Raw genomic sequence first — 18578 nt, 5'->3', positions numbered from 1 at the left:
TCTGTAAAGTGCCTTTTTTCGCTGAATATTTTTTTTTAATTGATCTATTAAACCGTTTTGGCCATTTTGTTTTTAGATTTAGATTTGTCTACTTTTGGGATGTAATTGTTTTGTGCCTCTAGTACTACATCTAGTATTATATTTTTAAAAAACAGCCTTTTTCTGTGGATGTTCTCTCTATTTTACTCCAATCTACTTCTGTTAGTCTCTGTTTCATACCTTCATAGTTTGCTTTTCTAAAATTGTAAACCTTAGCTTTAGTCATTACTTTTGGGGTTTTAAAAAATACTTCAAATGAAGACCATGTTGTGGTCTGAGTTTGCCAATGGCTCTCTGACCTCTGTTTTAGTTATTCTGTCTTCATTATTTGAAAAGACTAAATCAAGGCATGCCTCCCCTCTAGTCGGTGCCTTGACAAATTGCGTTAGGAGGCAGTCATTTGTCATTTCCACCATTTCAATTTCGTCCGTCATGCTTTCCACCGGGTTTTCCCATTTTATACGGGGGAAGTTGAAATCCCCCATTAGTATGGCTTCTCCTTTTCTACACGCATTTCTAATGTCATTGTATAACAGATTATTTTGCTCAGCATCTGAATTTGGTGGTCTATAGCATGCTCCTATTATTATGCCCTTTGAATTGTTATCCATTATTCTGACCCATATTGATTCTGCATTGTTTTCATTGTCCTGATTTAACACCTGGGCTTCAAGACTATTTCTTATGTATAGCGCTACCCCTCCGCCTCTTCTGTCCTGCCTGTCTTTCCTATACAGTGTGTACCCACTTATATTATATTCGTCTCCATCACTCTCAGACAACCAAGTTTCTGTAACACCTATCACATCGTAGTTACTTGTTAGTGCAGTAGCTTCAAGTTCTAACATTTTGTTTCTGAGACTTCTAGCATTAAGATAAATACATTTAATAGTTGTCTTACCTGAGTTGCCCTTGTTTTGATGTGGTCTCCCTTCTGTTTTTTTGTTTTCTCCCCCTTCCTTTCTAGTTTAAATGCTTCTGGACCTCTTCAAGGATCCTTTCTCCAAGTAGATTGGTTCCCTTTCTGTTTAAGTGCAGTCCGTCCGTAATCTTTAGTGCAGTCTTTTGAGTGGAATTATACTATTAAGTTCCAATTTTGATCTATTGACTGGATAATTCTATTTATTTTTGTTTTCATTGTATTAGTGTGAATTTTATTAGATTTTAATGCTGTGTATTTTTGTATATAGTTGCCCTACCTACAGTACTGCAGTTACTTACAGTATTGCATTCTGGTACTTAACACATTATGTATGGAGGATAATTTGTGCCAAAATTATTTTATTTTATTTATTTATTTATTTATTAAATAAAAATCAAAATACATTACATTTATTTCGTTTTTTTCATTTTGGCACAATCTTTTGCTGATTGTGTGTCAATCATACTGGAAGGGCGGTGAGTTTGATTATCTACCAACTGGTCTGTTGGTTAGTCAGCGTAGAATTGAGAACTGAAGGCTGAAGAAACCATTCAAATGAACATCCTCAAAAAGAGGTTGCTAAATAGATGAACATTTAACTCATTTTAGAATTTTAAAACGCTTTTTTTAATCTACATACAAAGTAATGATACTCTAGTGAGTCTATCAAAAATGTAATTTACATTGTTTTAATTGCGAGTCAATTTAATGAAAAATATTAAACGTATAATTCATATTAGTACCACATTTTTAAACAAACTGTTGAAAAATGTGTATGCTCCTAATCGGCAAAATGTAAGTAAAGTTTTCTTAAAAGTAAAAAAATAAACTAGTTTATTGCTGTCTTTCAGGTAGTAAAAAGTAACCACCATGATTTTTGCAGACATTAAAGGTTTGCTGACATAAGGGGGTCTAACCTGGTTGTCATGTGTTTGTTTGTTCATGCTCCCCCAATGAGTCAATATTTCTATTCTGATTTCATCAATAAGCATAATGGCTGTGGAGAGCAATAAACTAACAAAAATACTGGAAGAAAAAGTAGATTTTCTTGACCACTTCTTGTCTGCATATTTCGCTTATTCACTTACAATTTTTTAAAATGTTTAATTCTTAAAACAGCAGAGGTGAGATTTGAACACATGGTGTCACAAGAACATTTCACCTATATACAGTATTAACTCAGTACAGACACTGTTTGTTGGTAGTAGTTATATGCATTACAAAATTATCAAAAAAATGTATACATTTTACACTACAATCCTGATGTAACGAATATACGTTACAGGTATAACGATTCTGCATATAACTAACAACCCTTTTTGGATACCTCTCTTATAACAATTATTGAAGAATGCATAAGAATTAATTTAGCATTGACTATCGAGAGTCACAGCAGTGTTACTCCAGCCTTTCTTCTAGGGCTTCTGCTAAGAAATAAATAATAAAATAATAATAGTCATTATAAAATACCTGCAAAATTAATTCCTTGCCACTCTATTCCCATATGCAATGTTTTTTTTTTTTTTTTTTTTTTTTCAACAATACTCACAAATATAATATACAAGATAACAACAGTGTCAGTACCAGGGGCTGTGGTACATTACAAATATATTGTTATTTATATACAGACAAAAAAGAAAAAAATGCATCTTCATGCATAGGTCTCAGCTACATATGTATACATATATAGTACCCACATATGCACATGTACATAAACACACTAACACCCCTTTCACACTGGCATGCTCTACCCGGGTCAGGACCCGGTGTCATGCAGATCGGCTACACAATTTCACACTGCTTTTATTAAAGCAGGGTTGACCTGGGTATCAATGCCTCGGAAGCAGCTTGTTATGGATGCTTCTATCCAAGCTTCTCTGGATTGAACCGTCGGCCCAAATGTTGATTGTACAGCAAATGTTTCTTCATCCCTGCTGAAATCTGGCTCATGCTGTGACTCAATCAACACAAATATAGCTAAACAGAATAAACAAATGAAATGTTCCTTGCGGAAGTGAAACCTTCCCGCAGGCGTGGCTGTTTGTTATGTCGTCAGCTTCCGAACGGCCGTCATGCATTTTGTCTCGTTCAACCCAGGTCAAAGTGTGTCGACCCACATCCTGAGGTGGGTCGCTGCGACCCGGGTCAACCCAGGTACGAGCCAGGTACGTAGTTTCACAGTACATGGGATTGTGACCCAGGTTGGAGGGCCAGTGTGAAAGGGGCTTTAGATACTTACATATATTATAAAAGCCTATATAAAAGGTTTGTTTATAATATCCAAGACATATTGAGATTTCCTAGAATTTAAAAGAGAAAGGGATTTACTATATTCTGATAACTCCTTTTTAAAGATGATAATAGGTTTCATATAAAGAAATGTACATTTGTGAATGAAATACTTTCCAAGTAACAAGATGAGGGCCTTAGTGTTCTCTGTTTTATTAAAGTACCACACCACATCAATAACTGATCGTTCAGATACATTTGAAATTTTTAAAGACAATAATGTATGAACATCATTCCAGAAAAAGTTTTGTAAAAGGGCACTCAAAAAATATGTGCATTCTTGTTTCTGTCATAGTCACAAAAATGACAAGCATCATGAGGGATACTGAGCCTGCGATTCAGCAGCTCCCCTGATGGGTAAATTGCATTCATAATTTTAAAGTGAGTTTCTTTTACTTTAGGATATATTGGGCAGGACTGATAGAAATTAACAGCTTTTACCCAAATCACAGGTTCAACATCTCGGTATACTGAAGGGTGACATATTGTATATAATTCTTTCTTTAAATTATTTCTTATCAATTTGAGTTTATGAAATCAATACCATTTATTTTAAGCAGTCTTTTAGGGGGAATTATAGTAATTTAAAATGTTTTGAATTTGTTGTAGGAGTGAAGATGGAGTGATCCACTTTGTTGTATTGAGACGGTGTAATGTTATTATTGTGCTATCTAGTTCTTCATATTTCTTTAAAGAGTAATTACCATCTAAAACATCTCTCACAAAAAACGACATTTGATTCAAACCACTCCCTATAAAATATTGATTTGTTTTTTACAGTTATATTTCTATTATTCCAAATAATGGTGTAAAATTATGGGAAAATATTAGTTTTCAATACATCAATGCTTCTTTGTGAAAACTGGCCAATTTAATAGGAATTTTAGACACCATAAAATCACAGTATAATAAAAATGTCGGTCCTCCCAAGACTTTTAATATATAATTTGGAATGTGAAACAATATTGATTCACTATCAATTAGGCATTGTTTAACCAATTTAATTTAAAAGCATTGGAATTTGCACTGTTTTATCTGAACAAGGATAGTGGGCTCCAGGCACTCGCCGTTTTAGCTAGTTCGCCCATCTATGACATCATTGTCCTAAAAAGGATCGGACACAGTGGACGGGGCTTAGATGGGAGCCCACTCTGCTAAGTCTGTTGTGGAAAGAAACACGTTGAATGGGCGTTTCGTATAATGTCTACTGGATTGATATATTGTATACTGTCATTTTTAATGGTTGATATTACCAAACCAGAATTGTTATTTTTTATCTGCTTTTACAGCACAGGCTTTGCGTACGTCTAACAAAATTGAGGATTTCATAAACTCTGTCACTGATCTGAACTAGTTGGATGTTGCATTGAAAATGTGGTAATTACTTTTACAATAACGTGACCGACCCTAACATTTATTTAGCCTAATCCGTTTATGTAACGTATAATTAGTTATACTCGTCAGTACAGAAAGTATTTAATGTTTACGACACTTAGTTTATATCTTGTGGTTGTACGGGAAATGGAAACCGATTCTTGAGCTGCAGCGCGACAGCAGAAAGAAAGGAAAGTGAAACTAATCTGTCACGGGATAAATGCAGCAGTGAAGGAGAAATGCAGCAGTGAAGGAGACTGGAACATCGTGAGTAAGGTAACTGATATATTTTTTTTACCATTTTATAGACTTTTAAAAAATGTCATTATGCTAGAGGATATGAATCATTGTAACTGCGTCCTAATTTGTTTTTGACGTAATGTACAGCTGTGTCCAAAAGTTTTGCATCACCCTATTCAACTAACTAATTTTGCTTCATAAAGTGAAATGAAACCTGCTGAATAATTAATGTGACGTTAGCATATTGAATTACGTACCGCATTGTAATAAACAGAGGATAATTTGAACATTACTGCAAATCAACATATAGCGATTTTGATTGGGGTACCGTAAATTGATACCGATTGGATTCCACAAGTAAATCCAAATGTAGAGGCCTTTTTACAGTATATTATTACAAATACTATCATCCCTGGTGACTACCATGGCTTACAGTGTGCTATACAGAGTATATTAGTATTTTTTTGCCACCCCTCTCTACAAGCTAAATAAACAAAATCGGTGCAACCTTGTGTAGCAGTTAAAGTTGTGATTGAGAAAAATATATGCAAAACGTAACTAGATAGAAATCTGGAAGGTGTTTTTTGAATGGTTAAGCATGTGCGAGACGTAGTGGTCTGCTTAGTGTCTGACAAGTACTTATTACTGCAATGAAGGAGCTTTATTTCAGCACTGCATATTTATTTAAGTCTCAAATAACTCAAGATATTTAAATACATAGATGATAATATATGTAATGTTGAACGATACAACACACAGGAAAATAATGCTTAGGGGCCTAGGCTATTTGAATATGAACAGCAATCTTTATAACAATTTTTGAATTTAACGAAGTCAGTACTTAAAAAATATTATATTATTCAATTTCTCAATCTTTTTTGTGGACCCAGCGTAACAAACCTAACGTCAAGTTGGCCTACGTTTACATGAGGTCAAGTTTTCAGAAAAGTTAATGTATTCGGAAATCTGAATCAGAAAATTGTTTTTTCTGAAAAGGACACACCTATGTGGAATATGCAGAGTTACAGATTCCCGCATCAAGCCAGTATTACAAGACGCAATAAAATAAAAATAATAATAAAAAAAAAACCTGGTGAAAAAATACTGGATTACAGTATTAATGAAAAGTATATACATTTTTAACACGAACTGCGACAAAGGACGTATCATGTTCTGACATTCACGCGAACGGGGAGTAGTTAATTACAATGTTGTTATTTTGTATATAAATAACTTCTATTTAATTAGAGCTCAACAATACACGTTTTATAAAATAATTAAAATAAGCACTGCATTCTGCACAAGTTTATTAATTTAACTGCTGTGGATAGGGCTTCCCATCCATGCGACTAAACAAACTAAAAACACACGCACGGCTACATCGTCATAAATAAATATAAATAACCAATAACAAAACCCACGGCGCCTCGCTGTCATAAATAATAAATACATAAACAAACAAACAAATACAAAATAACACAGGGGCGGAGGGGGAAACCCTGTTCTATAATAAATACACACATTTACACAGCAAGGCTCTCTACCGCCCTGCTACAGACAGTCAAACACTTTGATAGGTAAAACTTTCTAAGTTGATCTGTACTTGGTATAACACCTACCTTGCTCTCTAAAAACCCTCTCAGTTTTGAATTGTCGAGGGTATGCAGGGGTATATTTGCAGCAGAGAAGGCTTCTGTTAATTTAAACACATCATTTCTCCTGTAAAGCTGCTCCTTGGTCTTAGTATTAAGCAGCTCTGTAACCATTTTCTGTTTTTTTAAATTTCTGTCTTCGTCCAGTTTTAATGCCTCTCGCTTGCGCTTTTGAGTTGCACTTTGAAGATGCTTATCACAGCTAGCCTTTCTCGTAAAATCAACAGGTACATTCCGTGACCTACAAACAACTTTCCTCCACTTTCATGGAATGTTTTGTGGTACTGCTCTGCACGCTGCTTAGCACTTAATTTTGTCAGTTCATAATATTTTCAAATAAAAGTAGCTGGCGCAAATACCGTTTTACACTGGCTTATTTTGAAAACCCTGTGGTTGATGGTCTTAGCCCTTTGTCACAGATGGCACAGGAGACTATTCATTAGGAATACTACTTAATAAATCGTCTTTCATGGTCTTATTTACTAAAATATTGCCCCAATTGAATTAGGGCAAGTTCCAAATTAAATCAACAAGCTCAACTATGTCAGCCAGTCAATTAAACGTCAATGCCCCCGCCCCCAAAAACAAATTCAGTGTTTTGCAGGGGTCTAAATCCTGTATATCCTGGGCCTAAATATGTGCCTTAACCACTTCAACTCCAGATGTAAAAATGAAACCCCTTCCCATGTACCAGATTTTGAAAATAATAATAATAATAATAATAATAATAATAATAATAATAATGTTTTCAAACCTGTAATTGCTATAAAATGTTAACATATGACAAATAAATGACCTAAACTGTGTTTTTCATTAACCCTTTATGCTGCTGTTTACTACATACCCATGTTCAATATCGAGATAAAAACACGTTTTTTTTTTTTTTTTTTTTTTTTTTGAACAATGAAAACAAAAGCACTGCTAATAAAGCTAATAACAATAATAATAAGTAAACAGTAATTATCAAATAAAAATCAAACCTCAAGACGTGTACCATTATCGACTTGCTCTGTGCCATTTATTGAAATGTTCAATACAACAGAACCCGGGGTTGCCTTCGCAACCACTGCACATTTTTCCTGTGTTCTTTCTTTTCATTTTCGTTGCAGACCCTGCACCTTTTTTGCGGTCTCAGCTTCCCTTGTGTTGGAGGGATAGTCAGAAATGCATGTACACAGTTACTTTGCACAGGCATTGTGATGGATCTGGCTGCCGCATTGCCTGTACCCAGTGCTGTGTTTTGATAGTATTTCATCACAGCACTGCCGTTTCAAACCAAACAGCTTCCCGTTTGCAGCTGACTTACCTGTAAAGTAGCTGTGTGCTCTTTTGTTTGTACAGTCACAAAGGTAAGTGATAAGCCAAAAAGCACTCCAATGGAGAACGCAAACTCTCAAGTTCCATGGCGGGGTGCACACCTGTGTAAACATTGCAAAATCAAATGATGGAGGACTGCCATCATGGTAAGGATCAGTGATAAACACCCGGTCCCCTGCTGTTTTTGGCTCCACATCCTCTTCATCATCATCGCTGAGTGATAAGTCAGCATCACTCTCGCTGATGTTGAAATCCTCCAAACCAGCTTCGAAATCTTCATCACTCCTGTTGTCGCTCTCCACGTATGTTGCCATGTTTAGCTTTTGCTAAAAACTATAAACTACAACTAAACAAGTAAAACTAATAATAAAACAAAAAATAATAATTTAAAACACTATATATATATATATATATATATATATATATATATATATATATATATATATATATATATTATATATACTTGTAAAAGTTGAATGGCTTCCCGCAATATATCTCAGTCTTCTAAACGCCCACAGATTGGAATCACTACATGACATGCAATTGGATACAAATGTCACCTGATCCTCCCCTGACTTTCATTGCACATTCCACAGTATTAGCACTGCTTTAGAGAATGAAACCTGAAGCGCTGGACTGAGAAACCGGTCATAGAATAGAATGGGAAACTTGACGTACGCAGGTACGGCATGGTACTGTAAGTGGGTTTTCATTTGACGTACGTGCGTACGTCATGGTGTTGAATTGGTTAATAGGGCTTCAAAATTTTAAATAAGTGTATAACTGTTCCTTTTATATGATTTTAGATGTCGATATTTAAAGAGCAAGTAAAAATTACTTATATGTGTCTTTGAAAAGTAATTACAAAATAATATATTTATATGAGAATTTTAAAATCACAAACTTAGCACACAGTAAATTTCAAAGTAAGTAAAGTCCACATATTTAAGCAAACAGTTTGGTTTTGCAGTAATTTATTACACACAGAAAAAAAGTGGGGAAAAGAAAGACACCAATGAGATATTATAGAAATTATATTTAAGACACAAAATCACACAATGTCACTTTGTATAGATACCATAATAACAAGTGAGCCAAAAGAGAAATGTGAAGCAATTTCTAAATTAAAAACACAAGATAAGAAGCAGGATTAATTGGTAGTAAATTTCAATACAGGAAAGGTAAGCCATAAGATGTGTTTTGTTTTCTATTTTTTTCAAGTATTCAATTTTTCTGTTGCATTTTATAAAAAAAAAAAAACAAGTGCAATTTTAAGTTTCTAAAAATATTCATGGAAGCACCAGTCCTGACATTTTATTTTTAGTCTTCCAAGATTATTTCCCATGACGCCGTTTCTCATTAACTACCGAGTTCGAGAATGCACAAGTGCATTAATAAATAAATAAATAACAAATAAATAAATAAAAATGCGCTTGAGAGAACTGTGATTTTGAACAGTTTATTTTACAGTTTTCAGAAGTTCAGCAAGTTGTATTTTTTTTTTTTTTCATTTCTAATACTTTTTTAATTCTGTTAACTGTTGGGTAAAAGGGTAAAAGTCATTAACGTAGATTGTATACAGTCTAAGACTTTCAGTATGTAATACTGTTGTAGCTCAATGTTGCAAGAACGTGAGGCACTCAGATCGATGAGCCAACTATACAGCTGGTGAGTGCCTAGGAGTAAAAAGTTTCAAAGTGAAAGCAAACCGATATGCATTAATGGGTTAAGATATTTCACGTTTGATATAAATTATGTCGTAAAATATAAAAATATGCACAGTTAAATCAGTAAAGAATCTTCTTTTTAAGAAAACGGCGGTTGATACAGCGAAAAAGAGGAATTTAAGCTGCTGACAACGGGATTCAACTGAAGTCACAGAAAATGACTGGCATGTCCTGAAATACTAAAACAAAACAGCGCTTCGTTTATAATCAAAATGGTGAACTGGTTCTCAACAAAAAGAGCAAAACTGGAGAAAAAAAAAAAAGATTCCTGTTTTTTTTACTATGGAAATCTGGTAACACTAGTTTTGATGGCAAAGAGATACCGTGCACTCAAAAAGAAGATTCAACGCAAAAGCTTAATTATAGCTACTGAAAGTCTGCAATAAAAATTATGAATAGCAATAAATTGTGGCATTAGTCACCTCCACAGTCATTTGTTTTCTTGGGGGGGGGGGGGGGGGGAGGAGGGAAAATCGATGATTGATTTCATAACTGCTTCATCGTTCGCTTGTAAGGTCGAAACTGACTGGTCCATCGCGATTCATGGTGTCCATGGAAACACAAGTCCGGAAATGAAATGCCCTCAGGAGAAGGAATTATGTTACTCGACTTACATATGTAATGAATTGTGGAAATTGCTCCTATTTTATTGGAAGAAAATAAACATTTTGAATACTATTCACTGGAGCATTGTAAAAACTTTCTTTACTCAACCATAAAAGTTTGTTGGTATTACTGTAATATAAACATTTTGTTTTGCAGATTTCCACAATGGCTGGACAAAATTATATTGGTGACCTTAATGAATACAGACAGAAAAACAACGTTACACTAGTATTTCAGGAGGTTTCTAGAAATGGACCAGCCCACAATCGAACGTAAGTATATATATATTTTTTTAATTGTTTAAATTGAAAACCAACCAAACTACTGTTCAGGTGGACTGACGATTAACAGGAAACCTAATTTTTCACTGGCAAGTCAATTGCCCTTTTTATGCCCACCAAACCAAAATAACCGATGTTACCAAACTAACTCTTGGATCCTGGAGGCCTGAGTCCATCAGGATATCTCCGCCTGGATGGCTGATCCGTAGGGAACACTGAATGTGATAAGGTGAACTGTGACCAGTCAATCCAGGTTTCATTGTTGCAATCTGTTGTATCATTGTAGTTTCCTTCAAACATAAACAATAAATTCCTCATGGGGGGGTGATGAAGAACAGTTGTATTAATATTGAATAAAGATGTGCAAGCCCCCCCCTTGTCTGAAATAAGATTTTTCCATGTAAATAGGTTTACTGAATTAAAAAATGTGATCTGTGCTAAGATATGATTTTGTTATCTTTTTAGATTCACCTTTAAGGTTATTGTTGATAATGTTGAATATCCTGAGGCCACTGGTAAAACCAAGAAAGAGGCAAAAAAAAATGCAGCTAAGGAAGCACTTGAAATAATACGTGGCCAATCCAACACATCTAATGACATGGTAAGGACTGTATAATGCTTCTTGGTCAGTCATCTCTGTGATCCACATTTTACTGTGAGCTTTATTAGCCATACTGTATAGGTAATGCACATTGGTGTTTGTAAGATAGTGTGGTCAAGTGGCTGGTGTTGTGCAGGAAACAGTCAGGAGAAGCAACAGAAATGCAAAAAATATATAACAAAACAAAAACTAACAGTTCAAACGCAATCCACACTTGGATATAAACTATTAAAAAAAAAAACAGAATACACAGGACTGTCAAAGGTCACTCAGCATACGCAGCTACTCAGCAGACTCAACAACCAGAGCCTACAACCTTAACTCCTTACAGCCTTTGGTATAATGCAACTAGTTAACCTTAAAAACAGACTAGAGGTCTTCACAGGTCCAAATTAATCAACCCGACCCAACCATGAACCGACAATTATTTACCCGATTATACAGACCCGGATCCGACCCAGCCCTAAAAAACAGTGGAACGCTTTTCCTTTCCCCAGCTTAGTATATGCACTGACTAGATACAGTATTAAAGCAGAGTTTTTTTCCAGTCAACCTGGAAATCTGGCTGAACTACAAACAATGTTTATTCCATCATGAACCTACATAGAGGACCGTCAAATTAAATATATATGTTTGTGTAAAAGATACAAAGATAAATACATTATCTGAAAATCAAATTAACTGAAGTACGATCTCGTAAATGCGTGATTTTATTACAAACTTAACACAAGAGCAAATTGAATTGAAATGTAACATTTGTGTTTTGCAAAACTTCTTTTCCTTCTTTGTTCACAATAACAACAAATGATTCCCACACCGCAGACTTGCATTTTTCTGTAAGCTTTTGTTCATGCAATTAGATTTTTCTTAAGTTTTTCTTCCACGTCCTTTATAAACAAATCCATTACTCTGACTTTTAAGAATGATCTAAAAGAAACAACTTCGATATGGGTCACGTGTCTGCTGCTGCGCTCTGCAAGCCATGTTATGTGATACTGGGGGAAGCCAATCCACACAACAGGAATTAAAAACAATGATTTTTAGTACCAAAGAGAGTCTATTTTATGTAGTCGACAGTTTGTGTATTACTGAGTAAACAAAATCGGACTGACACGACCAGAATGTTCCGGTAGACCCGTGAAGACCTCTAATACAGACCCAGTGCAATTAAATATTAGTTTCCCCACATATACTAATATCATGCTCCTGGCTATACTAGAGCTTTACTTCACTGTGTGTACTTTCTAAGATGGCTGCACCTGGGCTACACACTCTTGCACAAAAATGTACAAAAACAGTCATAGCGTAATTTCTTTTTACAGGCTACAAGCACACCAAACCCAACACCACAAACACCCCCCCCTCAGGTAAGTCTTTCTCTCTTCCTTAACGAAACCCTCATTCATATTTATAATGTTTACAATGTTACATAAAAACAGTCATAAGCACTGGCTTTGCAAAAAATGTCCTTTTTTATCCCAGGTAAGGTACTAGTGATGGAACGTATTTAATCCTGTGGCGTTCGCTCCATCACATTTCCTCACCCTAAGCATTTTCATCCTTGGACAGAAAGTCTGCAGTTTGATTCAAAGTCCCAGATCGGTATTTGATCTTAAAATGATATGGCTGCAAAGCAAGGTACCATCGGGTAATGCGAGCATCAAGTCCCTCATATTGTTCAATCATTGAAGTGTCCGATGGTCAGTAAAGTCATTACCCACCAGGTAATAACGAAGGGTGCTTATGAGTGCCCATTTAATGGCTAGGCACTGCTCCATGTTAGAATACTTGGTTTCCCTGCGAAATAATTTCCGACTGATGTAGATAATAGGGTGCTGATTCCTGGGTTCCCCCTGCAACAGAACAGGACTCAGACCCACCCCTGAAGCATCAGTCTGTACTGTAAAGGACTGGTCTGGACTTTGCGGAACAGGTTCTCGACTCAAACACTCCTTCAGGTCTTGGACGGCATTTTCGCATGCCTCTGACCAACAGATTTTTTTGGGAGCCGATTTCTTGGTGAGGTCTATTAGGACAGCTGCCCGAGTGGAAAGACCGGGTATGAACCGTCTATACCAGCCAACCAATCCGAGAAACGATCTCACCTGCCTCCTTGTTGTAGGGGCAGGACAGGTACAGATGGCATCCACCTTTCCCGCCTGCGGCTTGATGATGCTGTCTCTTAGGACATAACCCAAATATTTGACCTCTTTCTTTCCCAACACTTGCTGGGATTAAGGGGAAGTCCCGCCTGTTGTGTCCTCCGGAATATGTACGCTACATGAGCGAGGTGATCCGTCCAATTCTCACTGTAAATCGATATATACTGCAGCATATGCCTCTGCTCCCCAAACCGAAGCACTTGATACATAAGACGTTGGAAGGTAGCAGCTGCGCCATGAAGACCAAACGGCATTACCGTAAACTGAAAGAACCCAAAGGGTTTTCTGAAAGCTGTAAGGTCTTATGCGGCTGGATCGAGGGGTACTTGTCAATAACCTTTGCACATGCCCAGGGTACTGATATACTTGGCTTTGCCCAAACTCAATCAAATCATTAATCCTGAGCATAGGATAAGGATCGAACTTGAAAATTTTGCTTCCAAAAGTCGAGGCAGAAGCGTAGGCTCCCATCTTATTTCGGAACTAATTCGACAGGGCTACACCCCTCTCACTCTTGGAGGGCTGTATACCTCCCATGTATTTCATCACTTCCACCTCTTTCTTAAGTGTGGTTAACAATCTAGCTGGTACCCAGTAACTGGGTTGTCTTACTGGGCCAGGAGAGTTCAAAGTAATGTGGTGTTGTGTCAGGTCGGAACATCCTGGTTCTTCCCAAAGCATTCCAGGTGCAATGCAATCGTCCAACTTGCATTGCTGTGTCTCGTGGAAATGCAAGATGTTCATGCTTTGAGTTCTGATTGTTGCCGTCACTTTTTGTGGTCTCCACTCCTTCAGCAGGTTGACATGGAAAATGTTATTTTTCTTTGATCTCTCCAGCATAGAGATCTAATAGGTGACTGGCCCCATCTTCCGTATCACCTCATACGGCCCCTGCCATTTGGCCAGCCGGCTACTCTCTTTAGTACCCTTTGGTACTGTGTAGCATAGTCGCAGATCACCACTATAAAGCGATTGTTAGCTCTACATGCGTGCCAAAGGACCCACTATGTCCATGGCTATAAGAATAAAAGGGATGTCAATAATAGGTAGGGGTATAAGAGGGGCTTGCATACCCATCTTCCCGAGACCAGTAAGCTGACACTCTGGGCATGTTTTACAGTATTGGGCCACATCTTGATACATTCTCTGCCAGTGAAACCACTGAGCTATCCTAGCCAAGGTCTTATTCTGCCCTAAATGCCCTGCCTATGGTATCGAATGCCCTAACTCCAATACCTTTGCCCCCAAGGTGGATGGTACGACCAACTGTTCCCATTCTGCACCCTCACGATACAGCACACCCTGCTTTAGTATGTAATCCTCCACCTTCATGGCTCCTATCCCTGCCTCGGCATTAACTTTCATCTTCCCTGCCTTCTTAAACAGTGTGTGACTCTAGTGTGTTATCCTCATTTTGTGATTCTCCGATATTAGTCAGTATGTCTCCCTCCCCCATTACAGGCGACTCTAGCAACTCTTCCCCCATTTGGGTACCTTGAAACTTGTCCCTACGCCTTTGACTTCTGGACTTTGCTGGTTTCACTAGGACGTCTAAGAATTACCTTGGGCTGGTGTACTGGACTCCTTGACAAATCAGTAATCCTTGGGACCTCTCCTCGTGGCGATGAACGCTTTGGCAAGTTGGATGGCTTCCTGGGCTGTTTTTGGATCATGCTCCTTGATCCATACTCGAAACTGTGGGTTAATCATACGCAGTAATTGTCAACAAAGTACTAAGTATATGGCCCAATCCTCTGTTGGCCATTTACACACCCCGGCAATACGCTCAAAGGTTGTCAGGAAATGGTCAGTGTCCTCACCCTCAGCAAACTTTGGCATCGTTGGTCCCTTCCATGCCATAAACTGCCCTCTTTCTGACTGCTCCGGTGTACAGACTTGAACGGGTGGATCCACGGCTGTATTACTCATTGGCTGTCTCTCACGCCTGCTCTTGTCCACCTCCTCCTGTAAAAGGCTAAACTTGTGCTGCATGGTGAAATGAGATGTAGAGTGTTTTAAATCTCTTTTTTGTGAGCAATTCTGGATAGGTGATTCTTCTGTGTTGAGCGTACATCAAAAAAAGTCTATTTCTTCTCAAAAAGTTGGTTGTTTATTCAGTATATATGCAGGGGACCCCCTTTCCAGGCACATAACAGGAGAATCCACTGAACAAAAGGCACATTACATTTTTATAGCAAAGCCCAGATTGGGTTTCTCCTCCCCAGTTCTGGCCAATCACCTGAGACTACATCCTGATAATTTATGGCAATTTCAGGGTCCCGTGTGCAGTGTGTGTATCTGAAACCTAATGGTTTGTGTATGAGATATAGCTGGTTTAAAACTGGATTTTTATCTTGTACACTGTTCTACCTAAATATCTCCTTAGAGTGCTGGGGCTCCTTGTAGCTCCCCAGTGCTCAGTTACATACCTGCTGCTTGTTTAGGAAGCTCTTAAACTCCGCCATGCTCTCAGCTGCCTCCATCCTTTCTTCTCAGGCTCTCTTGGGCGACATTTTTTTTCTGCTTCTGAGCTGCAGTGGCTGGTGTTGTGCAGGAAACAGTCAGGAGAAACAACAGAAATGCAAAACAATATCTAATTTTATTTTGAGGACCAGGCAAAAAAATAACAAAACAAAAACGAACTCCAGACTTAGATATAAACTATTAAAAAAAAAAAAAACAACAGGATACACAGGACTGTCAAAGGTGGGACCCTCGTACACAGCTACTCAGCAGACTCAACAACCAGAGCCTACAACCTCTCTCCCTGAATGACCCAGCTCCAGGTATTTATACTCCTGCCCACACTAGCCCCTCCCCTGGACTAGTCTGACACAATAAAACAAAAAAAAAAGTACATGCAGTTCCACTCCACTGGAATTAACTCCTTACAGCCTTTGGTGTAATACAACTAGTTAACCTTAAATACAGACCTAGTGCAATTAAATACATTCATGTAACAAAACCACTTGATATTAGTTACCCCCATATACTAATATCGAGCGTGCTCCCAGCTATACTAGAGCTTTACTTCACTGCGCATTCTTTCTAAGATGGCTGCGCCCAGGCTACACACTCTTGCTTATCCCCAGTTAGCTCTTCAAACTCGAGAGGTATTACAAATGATTACCGGCTCTTCTTAACCTTTTTCCCCCGAAGAAAAGTAATCTTAACATTTATTACTGCGCCAGCAACCCATTCTGCAATTGCAAAGAATATGTGCACCTATTCTTTCCAATGCACATAAACAATCACAGCATAACCCCTAAACTCACACATGGATTTCTCTTTACAGTCTACAAGCACACCAAACCCAGCACCACAAGCAACCCCCCCTCAGGTAAGTCTTTCTCTTTTCCTTTACCAGTCCCTCATTCATATTTATAATGTTTACAATGTTACAAATGCATAAAAACAGTCATAAGCACCGGCTTTGCAAACAACGTCCATTTTTACAACAGGTAGGGTACTAGCGTATTTAATCCTGTGGCGTTTGCTGCGTCACAGTGTTCCTGCACAGTGTTAAACAGTCTCTGTTTGTTTTTCAAAATATATTATGTTTGCCAAGCTTCTTGTTTATGTTATGAAGCATCCACAGCCCTGCTATGGGCTGACCACTACTTTTTATGTATCAAATAAGTAATGTTTGCTTTCTAAATCATGCCAATAGTTGCCTGTTTGGGGTCCCCGAGTGGCTCATACAGTTAAAGTGCTGCTGCGGAGGAGCTCAGGATGAGTCACTCAGTTTGGATGACGCCGGTTCATGTCCAGGCTGTGCAAAGAGGCCGAACTTTGTTGGGGACTCTGAAGGGGGTGTTGCATTGGCTCTCGCTCCCAGGGGTGGGAATGGGAAACCGTCAGGGGTTTATTCTCCTCATCGCACAACAGCGAACCCTACTGGCCAAACACCGAGCATATTCAGACTGGATAAGAAGCAGGACTGATATCTATCTTCCGGGATCGGTAGCCCGCCCACTTCTGCTCTCGGCGTAAAAGCGATTCTGGCTTTAGGCTAGTGAAATCGGAGGACACTCATACGCTCTCAGAACAGCCATGCTGTGTGGGGACTCACTGCGGAGAGGAGAAAAAAACATAATTGGACATTTCAAATTGGGGGGGAAAATAAATAAAAATAATAATTGGTCACTCTAAATATATATATAATAAAACAAAACATAGTGATAATTGCCTGTTTAACTATATTTTTTGTTGTAGACAAGTGACAGAAGAGAATCATGCACATCCCAATCTGTACCTTCGAATCTGATCAACTACGTAGCCTGCCTTAATGAATATGGCCACCAAAAAGACCTGGTAATCCGACTAGTTGAGAGCAATCATGTGGGACCTGCTCATTTACCTCAGTAAGAGATTCTGAATAACTACTAGAAATAGATTTCTGACGATATTGCACAGTATTGCAAAGTTATTTCTTTAATGGTGTTGCTTTTATTTGTGTGATTTTCCATCCATTTAGGTTTTCCTGCAAGTATAAAATAGGGGAAAGAGAATTTCGTGAGGGAAAAGGCAAAAATAAGAAAGAGGCCAAAAAGGAAGCAGCAAGGCTTGCTTATGAAGAATTGCATCTTGAGGAAAATGCACAGGTAAGAGAGACTCCATCTTTGGTGACAGGGATGTGCTGGAGGTTTATAATGTAATGTAACTGACACAATGAAGCGGATACTGCACTACTATGATATTTGTGAGACACAGCAATAAGAACATTTTATTGTATTGTATCCGAGTGGCTGTGATTAAAGGTCTCCACACACTGGCGCGATGCGATTTGTCCTGCGATAATATGATACTACGCTGTGACACTACCTTTCACACCAGTGGCGACAGAGGTGGGTGCGATGTGATAGACAACTCTCATCTGCTTGTATCATCAGCTGGAAAAAATCACACGTATGATAGTCCTGTAATATAGCTAATAAAAATGTAGAATACATAATAGCGTTTCAGAATACTTATTTCAGTGAAGGTAAACGAATCATGCACACCAGCTATATCCATTTCCCTGGAAATGGACTGCCAGATGTTCTCTCTCATTGTTGTGTCTTTATAATTTTTGTGTCTGCAAGAATTATCTTTTCTTCTGCCTTTGTTTACTGAAGGTGCGCAAGGACAGCTGTTCCTCATTGGTCAGTTCTGTAGTGCCGCGCACCAAAATCGCAAAAATAGACACCAGTCCTATTTTTTTTCAGATCACTTCAGTGTCGCTTGTCGCATCGCAGGCACTTTGAACAGCTCGTATAAAAAATACATGTTTTATTTTTTTTTGTCGTGGTGCGGTGTGTTGTATGACACATTCGCTTGTCACATTGCGTCCGGTGTGTAGAGGCCTTTAGTCTAACTTGCTATCCTT

General features: G+C 37.9%; 1 protein-coding gene across 3 annotated transcripts in view; it reads left to right on the top strand.

Annotated features, from left to right (window-relative positions):
- Window positions 1–4424: 4424 nt before the first annotated feature.
- Window positions 4425–18578, top strand: part of LOC117410404 (interferon-induced, double-stranded RNA-activated protein kinase) — a 55670-nt gene continuing 41516 nt past the window's right edge. For 2 of the 3 annotated variants that reach the window (XM_034921821.2, XM_059025444.1), the window contains exons 1-7: window positions 4425–4900; window positions 10323–10438; window positions 10913–11048; window positions 12371–12415; window positions 16506–16550; window positions 17426–17574; window positions 17688–17814. In XM_034921821.2, the coding sequence (XP_034777712.2) occupies window positions 10332–10438; window positions 10913–11048; window positions 12371–12415; window positions 16506–16550; window positions 17426–17574; window positions 17688–17814 (609 nt within the window). In that variant the 5' untranslated portion in view covers window positions 4425–4900; window positions 10323–10331. The remainder of the gene's footprint in view (window positions 4901–10322; window positions 10439–10912; window positions 11049–12370; window positions 12416–16505; window positions 16551–17425; window positions 17575–17687; window positions 17815–18578) is intronic. The other variant, XM_059025445.1, reaches the window with a different exon arrangement.

Source organism: Acipenser ruthenus, chromosome 6 (genome assembly GCF_902713425.1).
Source record: "Acipenser ruthenus chromosome 6, fAciRut3.2 maternal haplotype, whole genome shotgun sequence".
Classification (NCBI taxonomy): Eukaryota; Metazoa; Chordata; class Actinopteri; order Acipenseriformes; family Acipenseridae; genus Acipenser; species Acipenser ruthenus.
The sequence above is the reverse complement of the archived record's forward strand: the minus strand, read 5'-3'. Positions and strand labels throughout refer to the sequence as shown.